This window comes from Odontesthes bonariensis, chromosome 15, assembly GCF_027942865.1.
Source record: "Odontesthes bonariensis isolate fOdoBon6 chromosome 15, fOdoBon6.hap1, whole genome shotgun sequence".
NCBI lineage: Eukaryota > Metazoa > Chordata > Actinopteri > Atheriniformes > Atherinopsidae > Odontesthes > Odontesthes bonariensis.
The window spans coordinates 29,194,705-29,215,218 of NC_134520.1; the positions used below are offsets into that span (position 1 = coordinate 29,194,705).

The 20,514-nt window shown below is 36.8% G+C and overlaps 1 protein-coding gene across 1 annotated transcript in view; it reads right to left on the reverse strand.

Annotated features, from left to right (window-relative positions):
- The window catches only part of LOC142400729 (glypican-5-like), a 52,639-nt gene that overhangs the window by 18,542 nt on the left and 13,583 nt on the right, over window positions 1-20,514 (reverse strand). The window contains exons 8-9 of the mRNA XM_075485879.1: window positions 11,887-12,007; window positions 4,174-4,315 (exon numbers count right to left, since the gene is read on the reverse strand). Coding sequence (XP_075341994.1) covers window positions 4,174-4,315; window positions 11,887-12,007 — 263 coding nt within the window. The remainder of the gene's footprint in view (window positions 1-4,173; window positions 4,316-11,886; window positions 12,008-20,514) is intronic.

A 20,514-nucleotide genomic window follows, 5' to 3' on the forward strand; every position in this document is an offset into this window, starting at 1 on the left:
ATGGAATTGCAGACTTAAATGTACCATATGCAGAAACACAAACCTACACATAAGGTTCAGCAAGATCAATGTGAACATGCATCCACACACCTGCAAACACTCTTTCACATGCAAGCAGAGCTTTGTTTCTGTTCTTCTTCTCTCGCATGAAAAAATAAGCTCCACTTTGGCGAGATATGGATTCAGAAAGGCAAGTTTGTCATTAGAATTTTAAAAAGGAAGCACAGACTACAAATCTAAAATACAGCGGACACATAAATTGTATGAATGAATAAAAAATAAATTACTTATTCCCACCTATCTCTGTGATTTGTGTGGTCTGGCTAGGCCTATATCTCTCTTTCAGCTTCAATGCATATGCAGCTTGTTTATATGCATAGAAATGCAGACGAGCTGTGATAAATGCAGAAAATCCTCCTGTGTCAATCTTTATTGCGATTCTTTTCTTCAAGAATTGAAAACTCAAAAGACTTGAACCTAATGTGTCCTTAAATCACAACCAGCTATTTTTTCTGTAAATAGACAATCAATTTTTTTCAGGCTCTTCAAGAGGTGTGGATTTTCACAGATGTGACACATCTAGGTCATTGGAGGGGGGACAAATGTACATACAAAAAGCTTACTTTAAAAGCTGTTAAATGGAGTGAAACAGAAAAATAAAACAGACCTTTAAGCGTAAATGTGTCTCAAAGAGGTGCTATAATGCAATGCCTTATAAAAGAAACACAGAGTTGTATTCACAAATTCAATCTCAAAAGTGTCTGGATGCATAAAAATGTATCCTGATGTGGGAAAGAGGGCTTGTACTCTAAAATCTGCAATATGAATTGTAAGCAAAAACCAAATCTGCTAAAGTTGTGAAAAATATTTACTCTATCAAGATGGCGGATGTTTGCAGGACTCAAAATAAATCATTCCACAAGTCACAGTGATGTAGCTCACTGATGTGGTTTCAGAACAATGGAGCTCAATACGACGAAGCAAACAACCAAAACATTAGCATAAAAACGTTTATGAATGTAAGACTCCCACATAAAATGATTTATTTTTTTCTTTTGGACCATTTCCTCATCTTTAATTTTGCCACTGCTATATCAAAATGCCAACTCTAAAAGGGAGTAATTGAGCAGCAGGTGGTGTTTAAAATGACCGTGTTGCCTCTGTAGCAGTTGTGAATGGCTCACAATACCTGTGACATTTGCCACTAAAACTCCCACTCAAATGAATAAAGATATTTTTATGTGTTCCAAGAAGCATGAGTTAAGTCAGTGTTGGCAGTTTATGTCTGCTGTGGATCTGGACGAACTACAGTCTGTAAGTTTCTTGTAGAATGTTGGCTGAGACAGCACAAAATCATATTCTTCAACCTGTCTTCTCACCCAAGAATAGAAAACTACAACAGAATTGGATTTGGTTTATGTGAGGAAATTATTATGTCCCATCAACAATGCCAGAGAGCACATAGGTCTGCAGTCTTCATTTTTCAAGCAGCTGCTTTGCAAATTTGACCCTAAAACATCTGGTTTTGCCAAAAAACTAATTATAAAGTCCTGTGATGTTCAAACCTAGTGTAGACTTTGTGGTTAGTTTATTATTTATATGTGTTTCTTCTCTTTGTCCAGCTCTCATTTGCTCGCATCCTTGGTACAAGGAGCTGTGCGAGCTGAGATCAGGATAGGTAGGATGTTTGGATAGCACTCCATTCACTGAATGACAGAAAAGGTCATTCACACCATTTTTTAGACCATGGCATGTTTGTTCATGGTAAAAACTTTTAAATGTACATTTTTGAGGGACATGTTATTATTTTTTAAGGGAATGATAACTACTGGAGTGGGACTTTAACCTGATGTGGTTACTTAAAGAGACAAACCAAAACCCATACCTACATTTTCTATGATAAACAACTTTCAATAGCATATGCAATAACAAAACTCTTTCTTAGTTGTTGTCAATCCACCAAAAAAGAAATGTGAAACTTTTCTATAAACTGGTTTAAAGTGAATAAAAGGGGGTGCATGGTCTTGCCAGATGGTGGCAGTATAGGCTATGTTTTTTATGGTTGTAATTCAATAGATGAAGTAGTTGCCGGAAAAAAACCTCAAGGAGGAATAAAAAGTCCGGTGGACATCTTCATGAGGACGTTAAATGAGAGCTCTTGTTCAGGGATTTCTTTAATCTCTGGTTAATATCAAGGATATTACACCGTATCTGGAAAGATGCCGGTCCTTAATGTGTTTACTGTTTGCGGACTCAGACTAGAGACACTTTCAGTCGTGTCATTTTAATCTTTGTAGGGTCAGATGTGATTCACAAAAGTATTTCCATGCCCCCTAATGTGCATGAAGTCTTCTTCCAAACAGGCAAAAACCACCTGAATAGAAACTCAGCTAATGGCTTTTCCCGATGTACAGTACAAGGAACACAGACATAAAATGCCAAGAGGACAAAAAAAGCTGATTTCTTAATTAACCCAAACCACTGTAAGGACCTGCCAGTGGAGCAGAAATCCACACACCTTACAATAAATTAATTAAACTCCATATTGTACTAATGACTTACTAAGATCCTGTTATTAGCAGTTTGAAAGGAAGAACAAAAAGATTAAGCACACAAAGACACATAAAGATAATTACTGCATAGATTGGCAAAACAGCTATGAAGTTATTATATAATTCAGGCTTTTTCTTCTTGGTCTGTTTAAAACTGTTCCCTGGCTTTGTTTGGATTTGTAGACCTGGTATTGGGAATCACTGACCCACAGTGCAGTATCAAAAAGGACAAGTGAGCTACACTCAGGCTTCAGTCTGGGACCAAGAAGGACATTGCTGCGTTAATGAATGCAACTGTAACCTTCAACCCTGTTAGGTTCTGCCTTCAGGAACAGAGATGATATGACATGGGTGTTATGACAATGAGGATGATACGGCCTCAGGTCACGGGTAATGAGGTGATGATGCGGAAGAATGAGCCCTAGATTATGACAATCAATCCTGTGAAGCAAGCACAACTTGACCTCCGACAATAAAACTTCTGTTCTGCTGAACCACAGTTTCCATCTTAATGAAACCCGCCGACAAATGCTGTTATGACAGCATTGATGTGACCTGAAAAAAATTTCCCAGCATCACAAAGACCTCAAAGACAAACCACTTGGGTGTCATGGAAAGTTCCATCACCACTGAGGTCTTCTCATATATGGACCAGTTAATCAGCAGATGTGTTTTTTCCAGCTAAAGATAGCACCAGATAATAAAACTTTCCACAACATATAGATGATGGCAAGTCTGCTCTATGTGAGCAGCCTTTGAAGACAGCTTGTCCAACAGGATTCTGGTTGGAGATGATACTGAAATTGTACAAAATATTGTATCTGTTTGCACTGATTATGAATGAATACATTTGTTTGAAAGAGGGCCACTACTATATGTAAAAGAATCATATAAACAAAGTAGTTTCAACTTTGAAGCTGCCATGACTTCGAACTATTGAGTAAAAGTTTGAAAAATTCTAGGAGAACTGTTACATTAATACACTATTCTCAATATGGTACAATCTTTTATCTTCAACAATTTAAATTATATATGTTAGCAACATTCACTCTGCGACATTGCATTGAGGCTCAGAGGGGTTCTTTGGATCTCCATACGACACCCATGAATGATGTATTATCACAAGCACTATAAATAGGTCAAGAGAAAAATGAATAACTACAATGTATTTTTACAATACATTTTTGTTTTTTGGAGCGACCTGCTTGTTAGTTCATCCTCTATCCCAACAAATAGAGAAATAAACTGCAGAGACCAGCAGAAAGTGAGATGTGAAAAATGTTTGTGTGTGCGCGTCCAGCTGAATCCATCTCTAAGTACAATCCCTCCCTGTGGGCATTTCCCTGAAGGCGCAAGATATGTGGAGGCTGCAGCATTTTAAGATCCCCAGAACATCAATTAATCACATGTGTGTTTACTCTTTTATTAATTATGTGTGTGTATGTGTGAATACAGTGTGCGTGTGTGTGTGTGTGTGTGTGTTGCGTGGGAACCAGAACCTGTTTATTTGCACAAGGAAAAGACATGCATGCATGTGTGCATATATGCATCTACGTGTGGGTGTATGTTTGCTAATGTTTGTTCCTCTCTTTGTGCTTGTGTGTGTGTGTGCATGACTCACCACTCTCCTCACCAGATGCTTCACAGCCATCTTCATCATCACAATCATCTCCACTGCCTCCATCTGTCTGTGTGCTCCCACCGTCCTCTTCCTCCCCCCTTCCTCTTGTTTTGCTTGCCCAGCCGAGCTCCACCAACAGTTCCTAAATTAAAGACACAAGTGCCAGTATCCATACATATTAAACGTAAACTTCTATGGCAGAAAGACAAATTACCTCGCATTTAGATTTCAAGCCAGACCTTAAAGCTGCTGAATTTATTTGTGGTAACCAAAGGACGGAGCTTGCAGAAATGTGTGATTCCCTGACTTCTAAGTAGAATGTTAAAGCTATTGGTTGGATAAGAATTACATTCTAAGCACCCTCCAGATTAATCATCATCATTTAGTTGACCTTCAAACATGTTTTTAGTTTTAATATTTACCAAAATGCCTTCAAGTTACATTTAATAATTAATATGGGCTTCAAGTGTGTATCTTAGTTTTAATGTGTGGCTCCATGAGGTTTAATTTAATTTGTTGCTTCTCAACTCAACTGGGGGAATTATTATAGTTCTTTGTTATGTAGAATCTTCTTGCAAGTATTCAAGAGCTATAATGTAACTGGAAAAATGATCATGATCATAAATATTGCATATGCACATCATAAAAAAAAAGTTTCCTCTTTAATGATGGTGTTACCAGGATTTTGCCTTCAAAAACTTCAGTGTATTGCAGTGTGTGTGAGTCATTGTCCATATAAACTGTGCAGCACCTTCCAATCAACTTAGCTTCATTTGACTGAATCTAAATGGATAATGATCCCTATACACTTCTGAAGTCATCTGGCCTCATCTGTCTTCTGTCTAATCAGAAATAAACCCCCCATAAGTGACCCCATGCCACTGGATGCCATGCATGACATCACACTGCCTCCACATAATTTGCAGGTGATGTATGCTTCAGGTCATTAGAAATTCCAAGCCCTCCCCTTTCTTTTTTCCTCCCATGATTCTGGTATAGGTTGACCTTAATGTCACCAGTCCAAAGAATGTTCCAGAAGTGGGCTGACCTTTCTGTTATTGAAGCTTGAAAATGGTTTACACCTCATGGAGAACCCTTTATTTTTGCTCTTGTGAAGTATTATCTTTGTAATCGACTTGGATGATATGTTGCCCTCATGGAAACTGTTCTTCACTTCTTCACTTGATATTTTTTTCCACTGAAAGGATACTGCTATTATCTACCAATGGCTTTATGTGGCTTCTCTTGTTAATGTCCCAACTATTTCTCTGGTGCATTTCTTTTGTTTTTTGCTTATTCAAAAGGTCAATTGATTAATGCAAATGCAAAATCCTGCAAAGTCTGGACTTTTTACCTGTTAACTGATGAATAAATGGAAAATAAGGAATAGCCAACACCGATTTGTGAAAATTTTTCAAGTCAAGTGTCAATATAATTTAAAAAAAAAAAAGGTTTGACATAATAACATTTTGTAAAGTCAACTGTCTTTAGTGTTGCATGCTTCTTAATACAAAAAAAGCTTCAACTAAGATGGTCAGTGTGGTACGGATTACTTTCAAAATATCAACATGTCTGCAACCGTAATTGTATGCTGATGTTGTGCCTTTTAAAGCTTCACAGAGCTGCTCGCATGGCTGCCGACTCTAAACATGTTTTATGGGCATTTAACTACAGTGGGTTTAGAATGAGTTACAGTGAGTGCAAAGGGCAATTAGCTTTTGTTCACAAATGACTAACAAACACACAGTGGCACAAGTCAGGGATATAGGCTTATGTGTTAACGCTTCAGTAATAGCAACAGATTCCCATAGCAGCCTTCAAAGGAAAATGCTCAAATTAAAAGAGGTTGTCACCAAATTTGACAGAGGACAAAACATTGAAAATAAGATCAAACACACATGGGACAGAGAGCAGAATAAAGGTTAATTGAGCTCACACTGTCTCACCATGAACCCATTTTCTACCGCTCAGTTAGGTCATAGTATAGATAGTGATCAATCAAATTTTAAATATTGATTTGTTTCAGTCAGTGGTCCTAGAATTTTATTGCATTCACAGAGAAACAGCTTCACAAAGATTTTGTTCCCAGAATGAAACTACTGAACCCTAAAACATTAGTAATTAGGATTTTACCCATGAACAGCTTCAAGAATATAAAGCCTGTTCATGGTATGATGAAAGAGTGTTAAGATTCAAGGTGGATCATTTATAAATTCCAGCTGAAGGCAAAGATAAGACCAACAAACCTGTGGCAAATCAGACACATAGAAGGCCAAATGTTCAGTCAGCTGTTTGGGGTTTTTACAGTTACAGATATTTTCTAAAACTTTATTTCCATGCAGCATCAGGACTGTGAGATTGTAACAGCCTTATTGTGGTTCAGTTGTTTGTTAACAGCTAAAATATTTAAATATAGCTTTAACACCTTTAACAGTTGAACAATGATATAAGCTGTTACCTTGTACAGTGATTTAAAAAAATGTGAGTCACACATACTGGGTAGGGAAATAATGCCTATTTTTCACAAGTTACCTTTAATATCTGCATCAGTATACATACTTCATAACAGATGTTTGGGGTTGACGGAATCAAAGAGCAACTGTGTAGTTAAAACTGTAATGTAAATAACTACAACTTCCATGTATGATGTTTACATGCACATAACCGAAAAGCCCAATGTACTTAAAAGCAAGTGGTATATATTCTCCATCTATGTTTTTAGGTAAGTTTCCCTGCTGGACTCATGAAAGTGGGATGCACACAGAGGGACATCTGACGTCCACTGTACAGTAGGTGTTTGGCAGCCATGGAAACAATAGAAACCAAGGTTAATATATGACAGCATGATCGAGGGGCCGTGGAGACAGACTAGACCGTGTGGTTATCCACCACCATGTCATGAGACAGCAAATGAGGGCTGAGGGAGGACAAAAATACATTACACCAATGTTTCCACCAGGAGTGTTTTCTTAGTCATGTGGAAAGTCAGAATTTAATCATTGAAACAGCTCACTGAAACCAGTGAGCCAACAAATAAAATTACTGAAGAGAAACAACTCTGGAATAGTCTGTCCAGTCTAAATAATGGTAGGCGAAGAACTTATAGTTGGTGGGTGAGAGTGAGAATATTTCTCTTATTCTTTATTTGTTTTGTATATAGACATAAACACCTCTCAGTCCTATTATTGAACAACAATTCATACAATTTCCCATTTATTTTTTTAAGTAAACAAAGGTAATGAACTAATAATTACTGGTATAATTCTTTTTTACTATTTCACGGAAATTTGGAAGTATGAAGTTCTGCAAAAGTCTTCATAAGTTTAACTGTAGTTTTTTGCACAGAAAAAAGTGTGCAGCACAAACCAGCACAAATCCTATTTCTACTTTATACTGCTAAGAAAGCACGAATATGTCCAGGTAAATATGGTTAATAATGAACAGTTCAGCAAATTACAGATTATACTTACCAGCAAAGTTTTTAAATTCCAGTGTTTCTGAACTCATTTGTTTTACAATAACCACAATGTATGACTAAAAGTTTTTAAAGTGGTTGTGCTGCCAAACCAATCCTTTTACATTTTCATTCAGTTTCAGTGTAAACCAGACAAAATAAATATGTGGTTCTATATCTAGTGGATGTGTTACTTTGAACTCACTTGTGTAACTTATCTAACTGCCATTAAGAGAGATAATCAAGCTAATCAGTTATGTTAAACCAAAAGTACAAGGTGTAACTTTTTAGTATGTTTGAATCCAAAAAGTACACTTCCATCACCAAACCAAAAAACTAAAAAAGATTCACGTTAGAAAGTATTTAAAATAAACTACAGCTCAAACCTATTTTCCCACTGTATTGTAAAAATGTTCTAAACTGTTATTTTAAAGATCCAGAATGACTGAAGAAAACTTCTGGATGTGTAAGGCAGCAGAATCTCAGACCAAAACAACAACTTGGAGATATTTGAGCAGCTGATAGACCGGTGTTTTAGGGAGAATCAAAGCAGTGTGGCCTTTGGTCTTATCTCTCTGTTTCTGGGAGGCTTTTCAGGTGAAAAAATTTTTTATTCAGAGAGGAAAAATGTGAACGTTTGTTCTGCATGACATAAACTACCACGCACATGCAGCCAAACTGGTCGCTTCAGCATGGAACAGATGAATTAAATTATGATACTCATGGAGTGAGAGAATACATTTTCTGCAACATCATACCCCACCACATCTACATATGGCAATTAGTTATTTTATACCTTTCCATCATTGTGTCATGTAGCTTTTTATAGATGTTGGAGGTCTGCAGAAGATACGACTCCTGAACTGCCAGAAAGGCCTTATTTGTAGTTCAGGTTTGATTTGCTTTTACTAGCATTTGCATAATGTCTGCCAGGTGGCTATTTAACACAACAACACTTTTAATCAGACAGCTCACCAATCGGACTAAAATGGGCATTTTTAGAAGGAGCCTTAAAGAAAGCGGAGCTAAAACAGAGCATTTCAGACAGAAGATAGCAAGTAGTGCTGCAACAATGTGCACTTTTTTTTAACAGTAAAGCATGTAAAACTCCTCAAATAAACCTCCAAAATAATACCATGAACACGTTATTTAGGATTTACTCAGCAACTATTTTGCAATTCAGGGAATAGACTCACAGTCAAATATGGATCACTGAATGCGGTCACTGAATGTCCAAGTTCCCATGTGGTAAGCAAAGTGAAAACATTTTAATGAAGCCACCTTTGCCCATGCTGTCATCTTTTGTCGCTTCATAAATTGAAGTAGATGAGACAAGAAGAGGGATTATTGGTGCCCTTGCTGTGCGGGGCTGCTCCCACAGGCTTGATTAGGCTCATCTTCACTCGCTGACCATGTACAGACCTTAATTGCGACCATAAACTAGTGGCTACACTAATAAAATCCCAGCAGACAGAAAAGGCATTGTGAAACACTAGCCACTCCTGCAGAGGTCTGATCAACACGTAATACAAATTGGGTCAATGGAAGCTGAAAAAATTAAAATTCCAAAGACGCTTCTTCGTCCTGTCTCATATTTTTTATCCTCCACTCATCCTTGTTGTGGGAGGATGCAAATGGCACACATGACAAGCAGTAATGATAATGTGGCAAACATTAATGTGTGTGCCTCAGACGAATAGCTTCACCCAAAGAAAAAGCATTGAGGCATATATCTATCTATATATATCTAAATATAGATATATATCATATGTATATATCATATCATATCATATATATATATAGAGAGATATAGATATCTATAAATACATATATATATGAGAAAAATAAAGAATATAAGTTACGCTACATTTACTCAAAGGACAACAGTTCACATTATGTACTAATATACGAAGAATCAGTTTGAATTCTTGAATTCTCTCAATTTACCACAATAGATTGACAGATTAAACTTTGAAATAGAAAAAAGTCCATCTTCATGTTGCTACATGTCAACATACTATGATAAAACTGAAAAGTAAGGAAAAGTAAATCCGACAACACTGTTTTTTTCCCTCAGTGTGCTTTGGTCTGTATTCAATATTCAGAAAAGATAGAATGCTATTTAAATCATACAGGTCCAGGACATTTACACATAATTAATGAGCCTGAGAATTCTCATACATAAATGATCATATAGGACATGTGTGGAGTGCTGTGTATGTTATTGGGAATGCTGACATGGTATTTCCTGGTATAAATGCAAATTGATTTATAGTTCCAATACCAAAATTAGACAGCACAAAAAGAGCTTCAACAACAACAAACAAAACTTAGTATTTCACATCCCATGATTTCCCATTATCATTGTCAACAGTAGAAGTTATCAGATTTTATTTCCAAAATTCAGTTCTCATTCTCAACCATATAATCAATGCTTCCTTTAGACAACAGTAATTGTATTTACACTATTTTAATAACTCTATTATATGAGCAAAAGGTGGAAGGTACAACTTTCTTTTTTTCTAACTTATCTGGGGCCTGTACTGTAAATCATGTTAAAACATATATCTTCTGGTTATCTGGGTTATCCTGACAGTGCAGATCGCACAAAGAGGCGAATGGAACACAACATGTATAAATGAAAAACATGCTGTCAACGCAATCAAAGCAGAAGGGAAGATGACAAAAAAGGATGCTGACTTTGTTGATACACAACTTAATTATCTTATCAATATCACTGCAATGTTCCATTTCAGGCCAACTTTGCTTAGTATCACTGCCCAGAGGTGAAATGTTTATTAGAGAACAGTCTCTGTAGTCACTGCATTTGTTGTCATCATTTATGCAAATAGATACAAATGAGTGACCATAAATCAACCTTAACAAGAAGTAAGGATGTGGCATCTGGAAGTCTTACCTTAACCCGAACCCTAATCTAAACCACCATGCATATGCAACATCTTGTTTTAGGCAGAGCATGTATTCTCTCTAAAGTCTTGCTACTGTACCAAATCCACCAATGAAACAGTTCCCTACAAATCCACTGTTTAGTCCTGTCTAAGTAGCATTAGCTCAGGTCAAAGGAGGAGAAAAGTAATCCTTATTCCCTGGTGTTTTTCCATATTGACTGAATGCCAGACTATCCAGATAAAACGATTTACATCGCAGGACGTAAAGTTTTTAGATGAGCATCAAACAAAACTGAGAAACACAAAAATGTTGGTTTTATTCTTGTCACGGCTTTTGTTGATGGTAACAAAAGCAAGAAGAACTGCTAACCTTGTCCTTTGTGGACCAGTTAATCATACATTTCTCCTTATGTGTGTTTGTTATCTTGTCAAACTGATTGACTGCAAATGTTCCTGGGCCAAATGGTCTTCAGCGCCAATGATGAATCATAATTATGAATCATAATTATGAATAACATTCATCTATCGTTTTGTGGGATCATATGATTTTATGAATCATTTGTGCAAAACATATCACCATATTACAATATTTTGCAGAGCTTTTAAAGGGCTGCATAAATCCATTTTAATTGTTGAGTTCATTATCTTAATATTGCGTGTTGTCAACATTTCTTATTACTGACATTTAAGTTTATTGGATTAAGCAGTGCCTCATACTCGAGGTGATAGCATATAATTAAGAGCCACATGAAACGGGGGGACATTACACCCACAGATACACACAATACAAACCGTGGCTTCAGCTACCCCTCTTTAGTAAAAACAACTGGAGGTTTTACTGCAGATACAACGAGGAGGTAATTTTGAATTGAGAATTTCTTCCTAAAATGTAAAGAAATTGTTAATAAAACACTGCAATTATCAAACAGATTTTCTGTGGATGGCTAGTTGTCTCAATTATAAAGCTCTAAATTTTTAAAGCTCTGAGAACTTAATTCACAAATCGTATTACTCGTTTCTTAAAGTATTTTCTAAAGGGAAAAAATTAAGTGAAAACACAAAATAAAATAAAAAAAACACAAAACATTTTATACTATGAGGACCTACATTCAAATTTGATTAAATGGGGAGGGACGGTAAACTGGATGAATCAGGTACAATACATGAACAATTAATTTTGGATTCAGGGAAATTTTCACCATTTGAAGGGACAAAGGCTGAAAATCATGCTAACATCAGAGTCTGAATACAATTATTTTATTTGGAACGATATAAAAATAGTGAGAACCATATGTGCAAACATTTGTTTCACCCTCTCATTCTCCTGTCAAAGTAAGAATGTGTATCTACCTGCGTCAGGTGCTCCATCTTCTGTTTCGCCCCCTTCAGGACAGGATCTGTATTACGGACCGTCATCTCAGGGTTTTCCCTCTGGGCTTTTAAAGTGCTGCCAACAACACGACCTGCATAACTACAGAGAGACAGAGCATGAGATAGACATGCAGAGCTCCCTGTCCCAGTTTGTTATAATGTCTGTGTGTGTGTGGTCATTTATTCCACATGATTAAACATACACATTTTCATGTACACATCACTTCAAGGGACTTTTCAAGGGCAGATTTCTGGAGATCATCCCAAACCATTGCCACACTGACAACGTGTCACTGTGGCAATGGTTTATACCCTTAAATATGCCACATAATGGTTTCCTATAAAGTATCTTCCCTACAAGCAACAGAGGAGAAATGCAATGTAAGCGTTTCCATAACAGAGCCAATCAAACGGCATTTTGCTGTTTGCCTTGGTTACATGTCAACACAACTTGTTCTGACGAAACTTTGACTTTCTGTTGGGTTTCAGGTCCTTGCTGGATTATTTTCTGTTTTTTAAAGACATCACTTCCATAAACTGTTAATGTACAGTAGATAAAAAAGAAAATGTTTTGAAAATGATTTAAAAAGCAGATAATGTTCAAAGAAAAACTTTGAACGACTTTAAGAAAACCTGGAGAACTATAGCTCAACACCACTTCAAAATAATACAAAAAAGTCTGGCTTTTTGGAGGCAAAACGTAAAGAAATGAGGGGTGGGTCCGGACATTTGCACTGTACTGTATACTATCAAAAACAGAATGACTGTTAGCATTAATGCAACTACTGTTTTCAACAAGGATGTAAAATAAATCCTCAACTCTAAATTAATATTCCAAGAGGCAGAAATCCTTTCTTTGAAAAAAAGGCTTTTACTATACTTATGTAATGTTACATGTTTCTTAAAATGGAACACTTCAGTTTAGTGATACAAATAATTACTGCATTTTCTGTGATTACCCATGCCTAAGGATGTTTTTTAAATGATTAATTGGGTGGAGCAGCCCAAAAGTAGAAAATGCATCACTGAGCAAAGCAGGGATCTTTGATTATCTCATATCGTGATGCTTCTCTCTTCATCTGGCTAAAAGCAAGTATCACATCATTTGGTTTGTGTGGAGTGTTGGGGTGGGTGGATCAAAAGGAATATAGAGTGAGTGAGAAGCAAAAGAGAAGAAGTTTGTGAGTCACATTTTCCCATGTTCCAAACCAGCTTTGCTAGTTAATACAATCAGCAGCTCAGTAACCGCCACGGTCCACACCCTCAAATACACAAACACACTCTGGCAATGACAACAAGGGGAAAGGATTGTGGGAACTGAAGAATACAGACATGATGGATCAATCTAAAATGGCTTGCCAAAAGATGGTGTGGTGGTGAAGACCCTATCCTGGAGCCATGGTGACCCTGCTGGTCTGGGATGAGAGTGCCAAAAACCTCACACAGCACATAACTCACTCTTTATTTATGTTTCTCAGATCTTACTTTTACCCAGATAATGTATTAATTCACAAATCTCTCTTGACATTAGGTCTTGTCTTTTTAAAGATCTTTTTCCAAACAGAGTGCTAATGACCTTAGCATTATCCTATGTCTGATTGTGTGTGGCCTCATTACGCCTGGCAGCAAATTATGATATCTAGCCTTAAAAGTTGATAAACTGTCTGTATAAGATGTGTTTTGTCCAAAACAGCTTTCGGCAAGTTTAATTGGCAGCCAGTTTCATTCAACATCAACATCAACAGATCAGGTGCCTGCATTTTTAACTAGGAAAGGATAAGATTCCAGATTCTCTTGGGAAAATTTGACTGTAGGGGTGCAGTGGGGAAATAATGGAGCACACTAGCAACTAAAAGATAGAAGCAATAGAAAGATTTAATAATATCAATTAGGCATCATACTGCTGACATTTTCAACATATGCAGTAGCCTGGAGTTAGCATGGTTATGTTTCATAATGCAATGTATTAAAACTTTATTTTTTGTTTTTGATGCCAAAGCTGGCTAGATCTATGGAGAAAAATGCACAGTAGGAGCTCATCAAATGACTAAAATATATAAATTAGGGGACCTGGTTTGATATTTATTTCTCCTTGAACTGCCCTTGCTTGACATTGTGACCATACTTTGCACATATTTCTCATCTTATTTCAGGTTTCGTTAAATATCTGTTTGTGTGGTTAAACAGAGTCCAATAGGTTACATACTCAGCTAATGGAAATACTGTGACTGAATCTCAGTGTGGTGAACTCACTGTCTGCTCTTTCCTCGGTTTAAGCTGAAGAAGATTATATGTTTTCACAAATCCTCTGATATTAACTGGTAGAGCTTTGTGAATCAGTCATTTGAATCTGCGTAGTTTGGCTGGTGCAGCAACAAATTTTGCTTTATGAGACATATCTTATCTCATGAATCTCTTTCTGGTTTGCAACATGAACTGAAGATTCATGTCAAACAAAGTCACTATGGAAACTGTTCACATTTTGATTGTCAGCTGGGAAAAGCGAAAGATCAAAAGGTGAATCCCTGCTTATATCAGTATATTCAATATTTGGAATTCTGCATTTAACTTCATCACTGGGATAACAGAGGGGCTGAGCATACAGGAAATTATGTTACAGCACATGCACCAACATGCCCGGAACAGAGCAATTCTACATAATAGCAGGACACTGAGCTACATGTAAAAGTATTAACACGTGTCATAAAAGGCATAGACCCCCTGGAAGGACTTGAAAACCAAAGGCAGCAGAAGGAAGAAAATATGAAAGGAAAGAGGAAGAGCAGGGCAGGAAAGTTGGAGGGAGATGTGTGAGGATGAAAAGAAGATTGAATAAAAGAGCAATTATAAACCACATACTTTTCCCAGGGGGAAAATCCCAAGATTCCTCAGACTCCAGCTAAGATTTAAGGGATCAGTTTTAACACCACACATCCAGAGCATATGTTATTGTCAACACCTCAAAAATATTGTGGCATATTTCATGTCTTTTAAATTATCTCTTTTATGTTCATTAAAACTTGGAATGTGCCTGTCTTTATTAATTACAGTGTTGCCACGAGTGACAGGCGAGATCAGCCTATGAGGTTATCATGTATGTCTTCTAAGCTATAGATGAGCATACAGTTTTTGCATCTTTAAGTGCAAGTGCACAAACAATAAAACAGTCAATCATTCCACCGTGCAAAAATATAGACACAAATGGTAATTTTCCAACAGTTATGTGTAGCAACAACCCATGGGTTGTTGTGTCTCCTAAAGAAAAAACAAGGGACCTAATCATGAAAAATGCTGTGTTGGGTATTGTAATTATCTCCTCTAATGAATCTCAGGGCTTCAGGGTAAATGGAATCTAAGAGCCTGAAGGCGGAGGCAGCAGAATCTCTATAAATTACATCCTTGTAATCAGGTACTGAGAGGAAAACAACTTCAACAACACTTTTCCTATAAATTGTGGATATGCCTGAAGCAAAGCTGTTTTTACACCTTGTAACAAGTCTTCTGTTCTTTTAGAGAAAGATACCAGGGGGTTCATATTTCATGACCTTCTCAATATCAGTGGAAGTATGTAAAGTGTAAATGTGGAAATAACTGTTGTGCATCTCAAAATGGATCAAGTCGACCACACATCAAATTATCTGTCTGATCAGTAACTCTGAAATTATCTATTTTCCTGCTTAAGCTTGATTTAAAAAAACATGTGTGAGTTTTTTTTTAAAGAAATCTTTAAGAGATACCTTATGAAGTGATACATTTTTACCGAACTTGAGGGCCTTGAGCAGTAAAAAGCTGAAAAGGGGACAAAGTTCTGAGTGGATTGTTCGCTCCTATTTAGAATTCGAAAGGGGACGCATTCTTAAATTAAAGTGCTATCAGCAGCAACAAGCATCTGCTCTGTACTGCAAAACAAATCAACTGATAAATTAAAAATTTCAGTGGAATACTTTATGAAGTAAAAGAAAATGATTAAAGCTCAGTTATCGGTAATTGCCATCTGGTAAATGAAGAATCTTTTTCAACTGTAGAGGAATTTTGAACAGTATCTGTATATCTGAAGCTTTTTCTTTTGTTCAGCGTCTGCTGCCCTGGTGAAGCTGTCAGCGCTGTGAATGAGCTATTGAGCAGACTACAGTCAGGTTGCTGTGTGTGTTTGACACCACATGATACTACTGCAGAGACTGTACTGCAAACGACACAGCGAGGTGTGACTGTGAGTGACATTTAATAAGATCTAGAGAGGGACAGACATAAATCACCAGCACCATCATGACAATGCTGCTCTGCCGCTGCCCTCGGTTACTGCAGGGCTGCCAATGGTAACACACATAGAGACTCATTCTTGATTCATTCTTCTTCAAACAAATGCGGTGAAAATGACATCAGCTTTGGTGATCAGATCTGAGATAGATGTGTAATTATAAGAGCCAAGTTCTCAGCTGTAAACAGAGTTGCATTCCTGGACTAATTTAAACAGATCTTTACCCTACATTCCCAAACACACACACACAATACATAAACACAATGACACATTATACTACCACCTGAGGCATACACCTGTACCTCTTGTTGCATTGGATAAAGGTGCTTTGGTTTGGATAAAGGTGCTATTCTGTGGTTTGGATAGGTCTGGAGAAACTACACCAAGTTTCATGTTTTATATTCTCTACTTTCAACTTCATCCCCCCAAGACAATACTTTCTCCAACTTTTAACAGCATTCCCCTGATTCTAACACATCAAAGATGCACAAAATACATAAAAACATTGGGTGTGGCAGGCCTTCAGAGGAGCAGACTGTCTGTCTGCTTTCTTTAGATGGTGTTATGATGCCTCCCTCTTCTGGAGGCAATCAGCCATTACAATTTTAACTACCAGAGTGTGACAGGTAAATGATGGGGAAAAAAAGAAAACTAAAAGAATTAGCAGCTTTTGTTGATACTTATTGCTCTCTGATTCAAGACGTGAAGATTTGTTGCTTTTCCTGTTAATTTGCTTAATTGTTTAAGCATTGTTTACGGCCCTTTAGATGTCTTTCAGGGCCTTGTGTGGGTGTGTATCTCTCTCTCTCTCTTGCTCTCTCCTCAGATCCTGAGCTGACTGGAGCGTTGGGCTCTGATTAGTGCAACTCGGTACACCTGGCCAGTGTTCTGTGAGGTGGTGATTAGAGCTCTGTCTCTAGTCTTTTGCCCTTCTTGCTCCTTGAGGACAGCAGCGTATTTTGGGTTCTTTTGGCATTACCTTTTGGTTCTTAAGTTTTGCACCATACAACACACTGGCAGCACATTTTCCACTTACTGACATCTGATTGCCACTCTTTACATCTATTCTTTTGTTGCATATTCAGTTTAGTTGTTTGGATTACTTAAATAAATTAAATACGTATTTTGTAAGCCTTTAAACCGTGTGCTTCCTCCTTTTTGATGCGGCCTTTGAGAAAGTTGTGTCATTTAAAATTCATTTGACATTTGTAACAAGCTTTTTTAAGATATCTCTTTTGAGTGCTGAGGAATTGTGACAGCGTTTCCAGCCTCGTCTCTGACAGCACATACACTGCAGGTTTGTCAGGACATCTTGGGTAACCTCAATCAATTCAAAGGGTACCATCTGATGACAGATTACTTTGTGCCAAGTAAACAAAGTGAAACAGTGTAATTCTCACTTGACTTGCTAGATCAACATTCAGGAGTGGTTTATTTCAAAGCAGGTGACAATCTTCTCCAAATCATAACCAAATACAGTGCCTAAACCAAGCCAGGAAATTGCTTTGCCTAAATCTGACAAATAAATTGTAATCCTTTAACCTAAAATCAAACAAGTAAACAGCAAATGAATGAAGATTTGAAACTAAATAATTATTTTCTCAATATGGTCTCAAAAATCCTGTGACTTTTCTCAACACCTCGTACAGCCACCTTATGAAGACAAGGTCGCTGGGATGGTGTCTGCAGTGTTTGCTATTAACGGTTAATATGGCTGCAGCCGATGTGTTGGGAACTGACATCAAACGATGTCCTGTGTACCTCTTGAGACACAGGGGTCTTTGACAAAAGAATTGTATCTGATGCCCTGGGAATAGCTTGTTACTTCTTATTATTTTCAGCTTTCACTCAAACCAGCTTCTATCCAGCTTTTGTATCAAGTGTCAGGATATATGATACATGATATAATACATGTTGGTATGACAAAAACAGTGAACAGCTCTATGAACTGAGTTATTTAACCTTTTGTTTTTTAAAAAAGGTTAAAGCGTTTTACATAAATACTTTTACTTTACTAACATTTTCAGTGCAGTAATTTTATTTTGTGGTATTTTATATTTGACTAAAGTAAAAGATCTGCATCCACTTTCTCCAAAACTAAATCATAAAACAAAAGATGAAATCACTTTGAAAATAGTTTCAAGGGAAAACACTACAACATCTGGCGAATGTCAGTGCTGTGTAAGTGGATGTATGGGGTGCAGAAATCCATGTACCTTTACTTATAAACACTATTTTTAAACAGTATTTATTTACTCTTGTCTGGAAAAAGACATTTTATTGAACTGATAGTGCTCAAAATCTAAAGACTGGCTGCAGGACAAACTGTATTACCTCTTTAATATTCACATAAAAGTGGAAGTTTATTTAGAAACAAATATATGTTTTCGATGCATTATTATTATTCCAGTTTGTTGAAGCTTGGTTTATTTTTCACGCCTGTTTCCTGGACAGAGGCGTAACCATCTTCAGTGTCATGCCAGCTTGTAACAATGAGGTATAATCTGCTCTTCTCTCCTCCATCATCCAGTCTCAGCGTTTCTCATCATTTACTGCCTTCCAGTGTGTCTCTCAGATACACACACTCTCACCAACACAGACATTTGTAAGTGAAGTGGGTCAGAGAGCGAAGAAGATGAATGGAGGTCTGAATAGAAGGTTGGAGAGATGAATGGATGGCTGAATTAATGAATGAATGGGTGGATGGATGCACGAAAGAGAGAAGAAGATGTAAAGAGGTCAGCGAGGCTCAGACTGGCTGCAGTTCAACACATGCCAAGGGCTACATCTCTTCCAGCCTTTTGAGTTTAACTTCACCAAACACTTCGCAGATGATGACAGCAGATTTATGAATAGTTCAATTCTGAACGCCAATAATTTACACGCAAGAAAGAAATTTCTCTCTCTCAGGAGTGAACTATAGACATATGTTCAGTCCTTTTTTATCGAAGTGTTTCCCTATAACATATGATTGTTTTTAACCAGTCAAGACCAGATGCAACATATACATTTGACCTCTCTTTTAAGCCTGGAACCTGGCACACAAAGTTTTCTTTGTTTTTCAAATACTGACTGACATAAGGGCAAAGTCAATTTACATATTTTTAGTTTTAATAGGCTTTAACATTTGTTTTTAATAGGCTAAAAAAACAAATGTTTTAGTGGAAAGTGACAGTTATGTCAAATTCTTAAGAAAATCATCAGGTTTTAAGAAGAGGTTTTCAGGAACGTTCTTAGGTTTTAGAGTATTGTTTAAATGGTGCCTCAGTTCTGAATGGATTAATGTTTAAAGAAGGATGAGACCAGGTCTGTCATGGTGTAGCCCCATGTCTTTTGATAAGTAGATTGCACAGTTTGAACACACAGCTAAAACCATTTCATTTCCTTCTGGCCGGCTTATTGAAAGTGTATAGCTTGTGTTGTGCTGTGTAATACTTTAAGTATTATGGTTTGCAGAGCATTATTAATAGCATGTCATACTAAATATGAACAGCAGATAAGTAATTTTAATGAACTATCTGTTGTATGTTATGACTGAACATATCCAGGTGAAAGAAAAACACAACAATGACACAGAGCAGTTTAAAGACTTAAATATTTGGGCGACTACATGTATTGTTTTCTTGCCTCAACTGCATGCAGTTTCCTGGTCTGGTATTTAAACTGGAACAAGGAGCGTCCAAATGCTTTTATGGAGCAAAGAGCAGCGGATGCACCGAAAATAAGGCACTACATAGGAGTGTTCCTACTGTTGTAGCAAGAATACTCTTTTGGAATATTATAGAGATTTAGGAAAACTGAAGTCAATGTTCTTATTGGTATAAATGATGCCTCAGTTCTGAATGGGTAAATGTTTAAAGAAATATGAGAAATTTTAGGAATTTTCTTTCAGCATCTTAATGGTCTTTTTTTTAATGAGTCATAAATGAGAGATAAAAATTCTGGATTTAATGACCGAAAACCTTCGTAAGTTGTACTGATCAAAGAAAATTAAGACATATGACCAACTGTTTTGAAACAGAAGCTCTCTGAAGAAACATCTCCAACCTCATCCAGCCACCTGATATCTGTAATGTCTCGTTGTATGGCTAAACATCAGGTGTTCATCATTTTTTCTGAAAACTTTTTTTAATTAAATCACAAATACCAATATCACCTAAAGATTACACAGCACTAATACATGGAATTAATGATTATATCATACATCTGTGAACTTCTGATACCTGTTATACATCATGCTGTTAAAAAAAAATAATTCTAATTTCTAAAACACAAAATAATGAATTAATGTTCTAATGTTTCTACTATTTACAGTTATTTTTCAGCTATTCGTCCTTCACTGGGGCCCT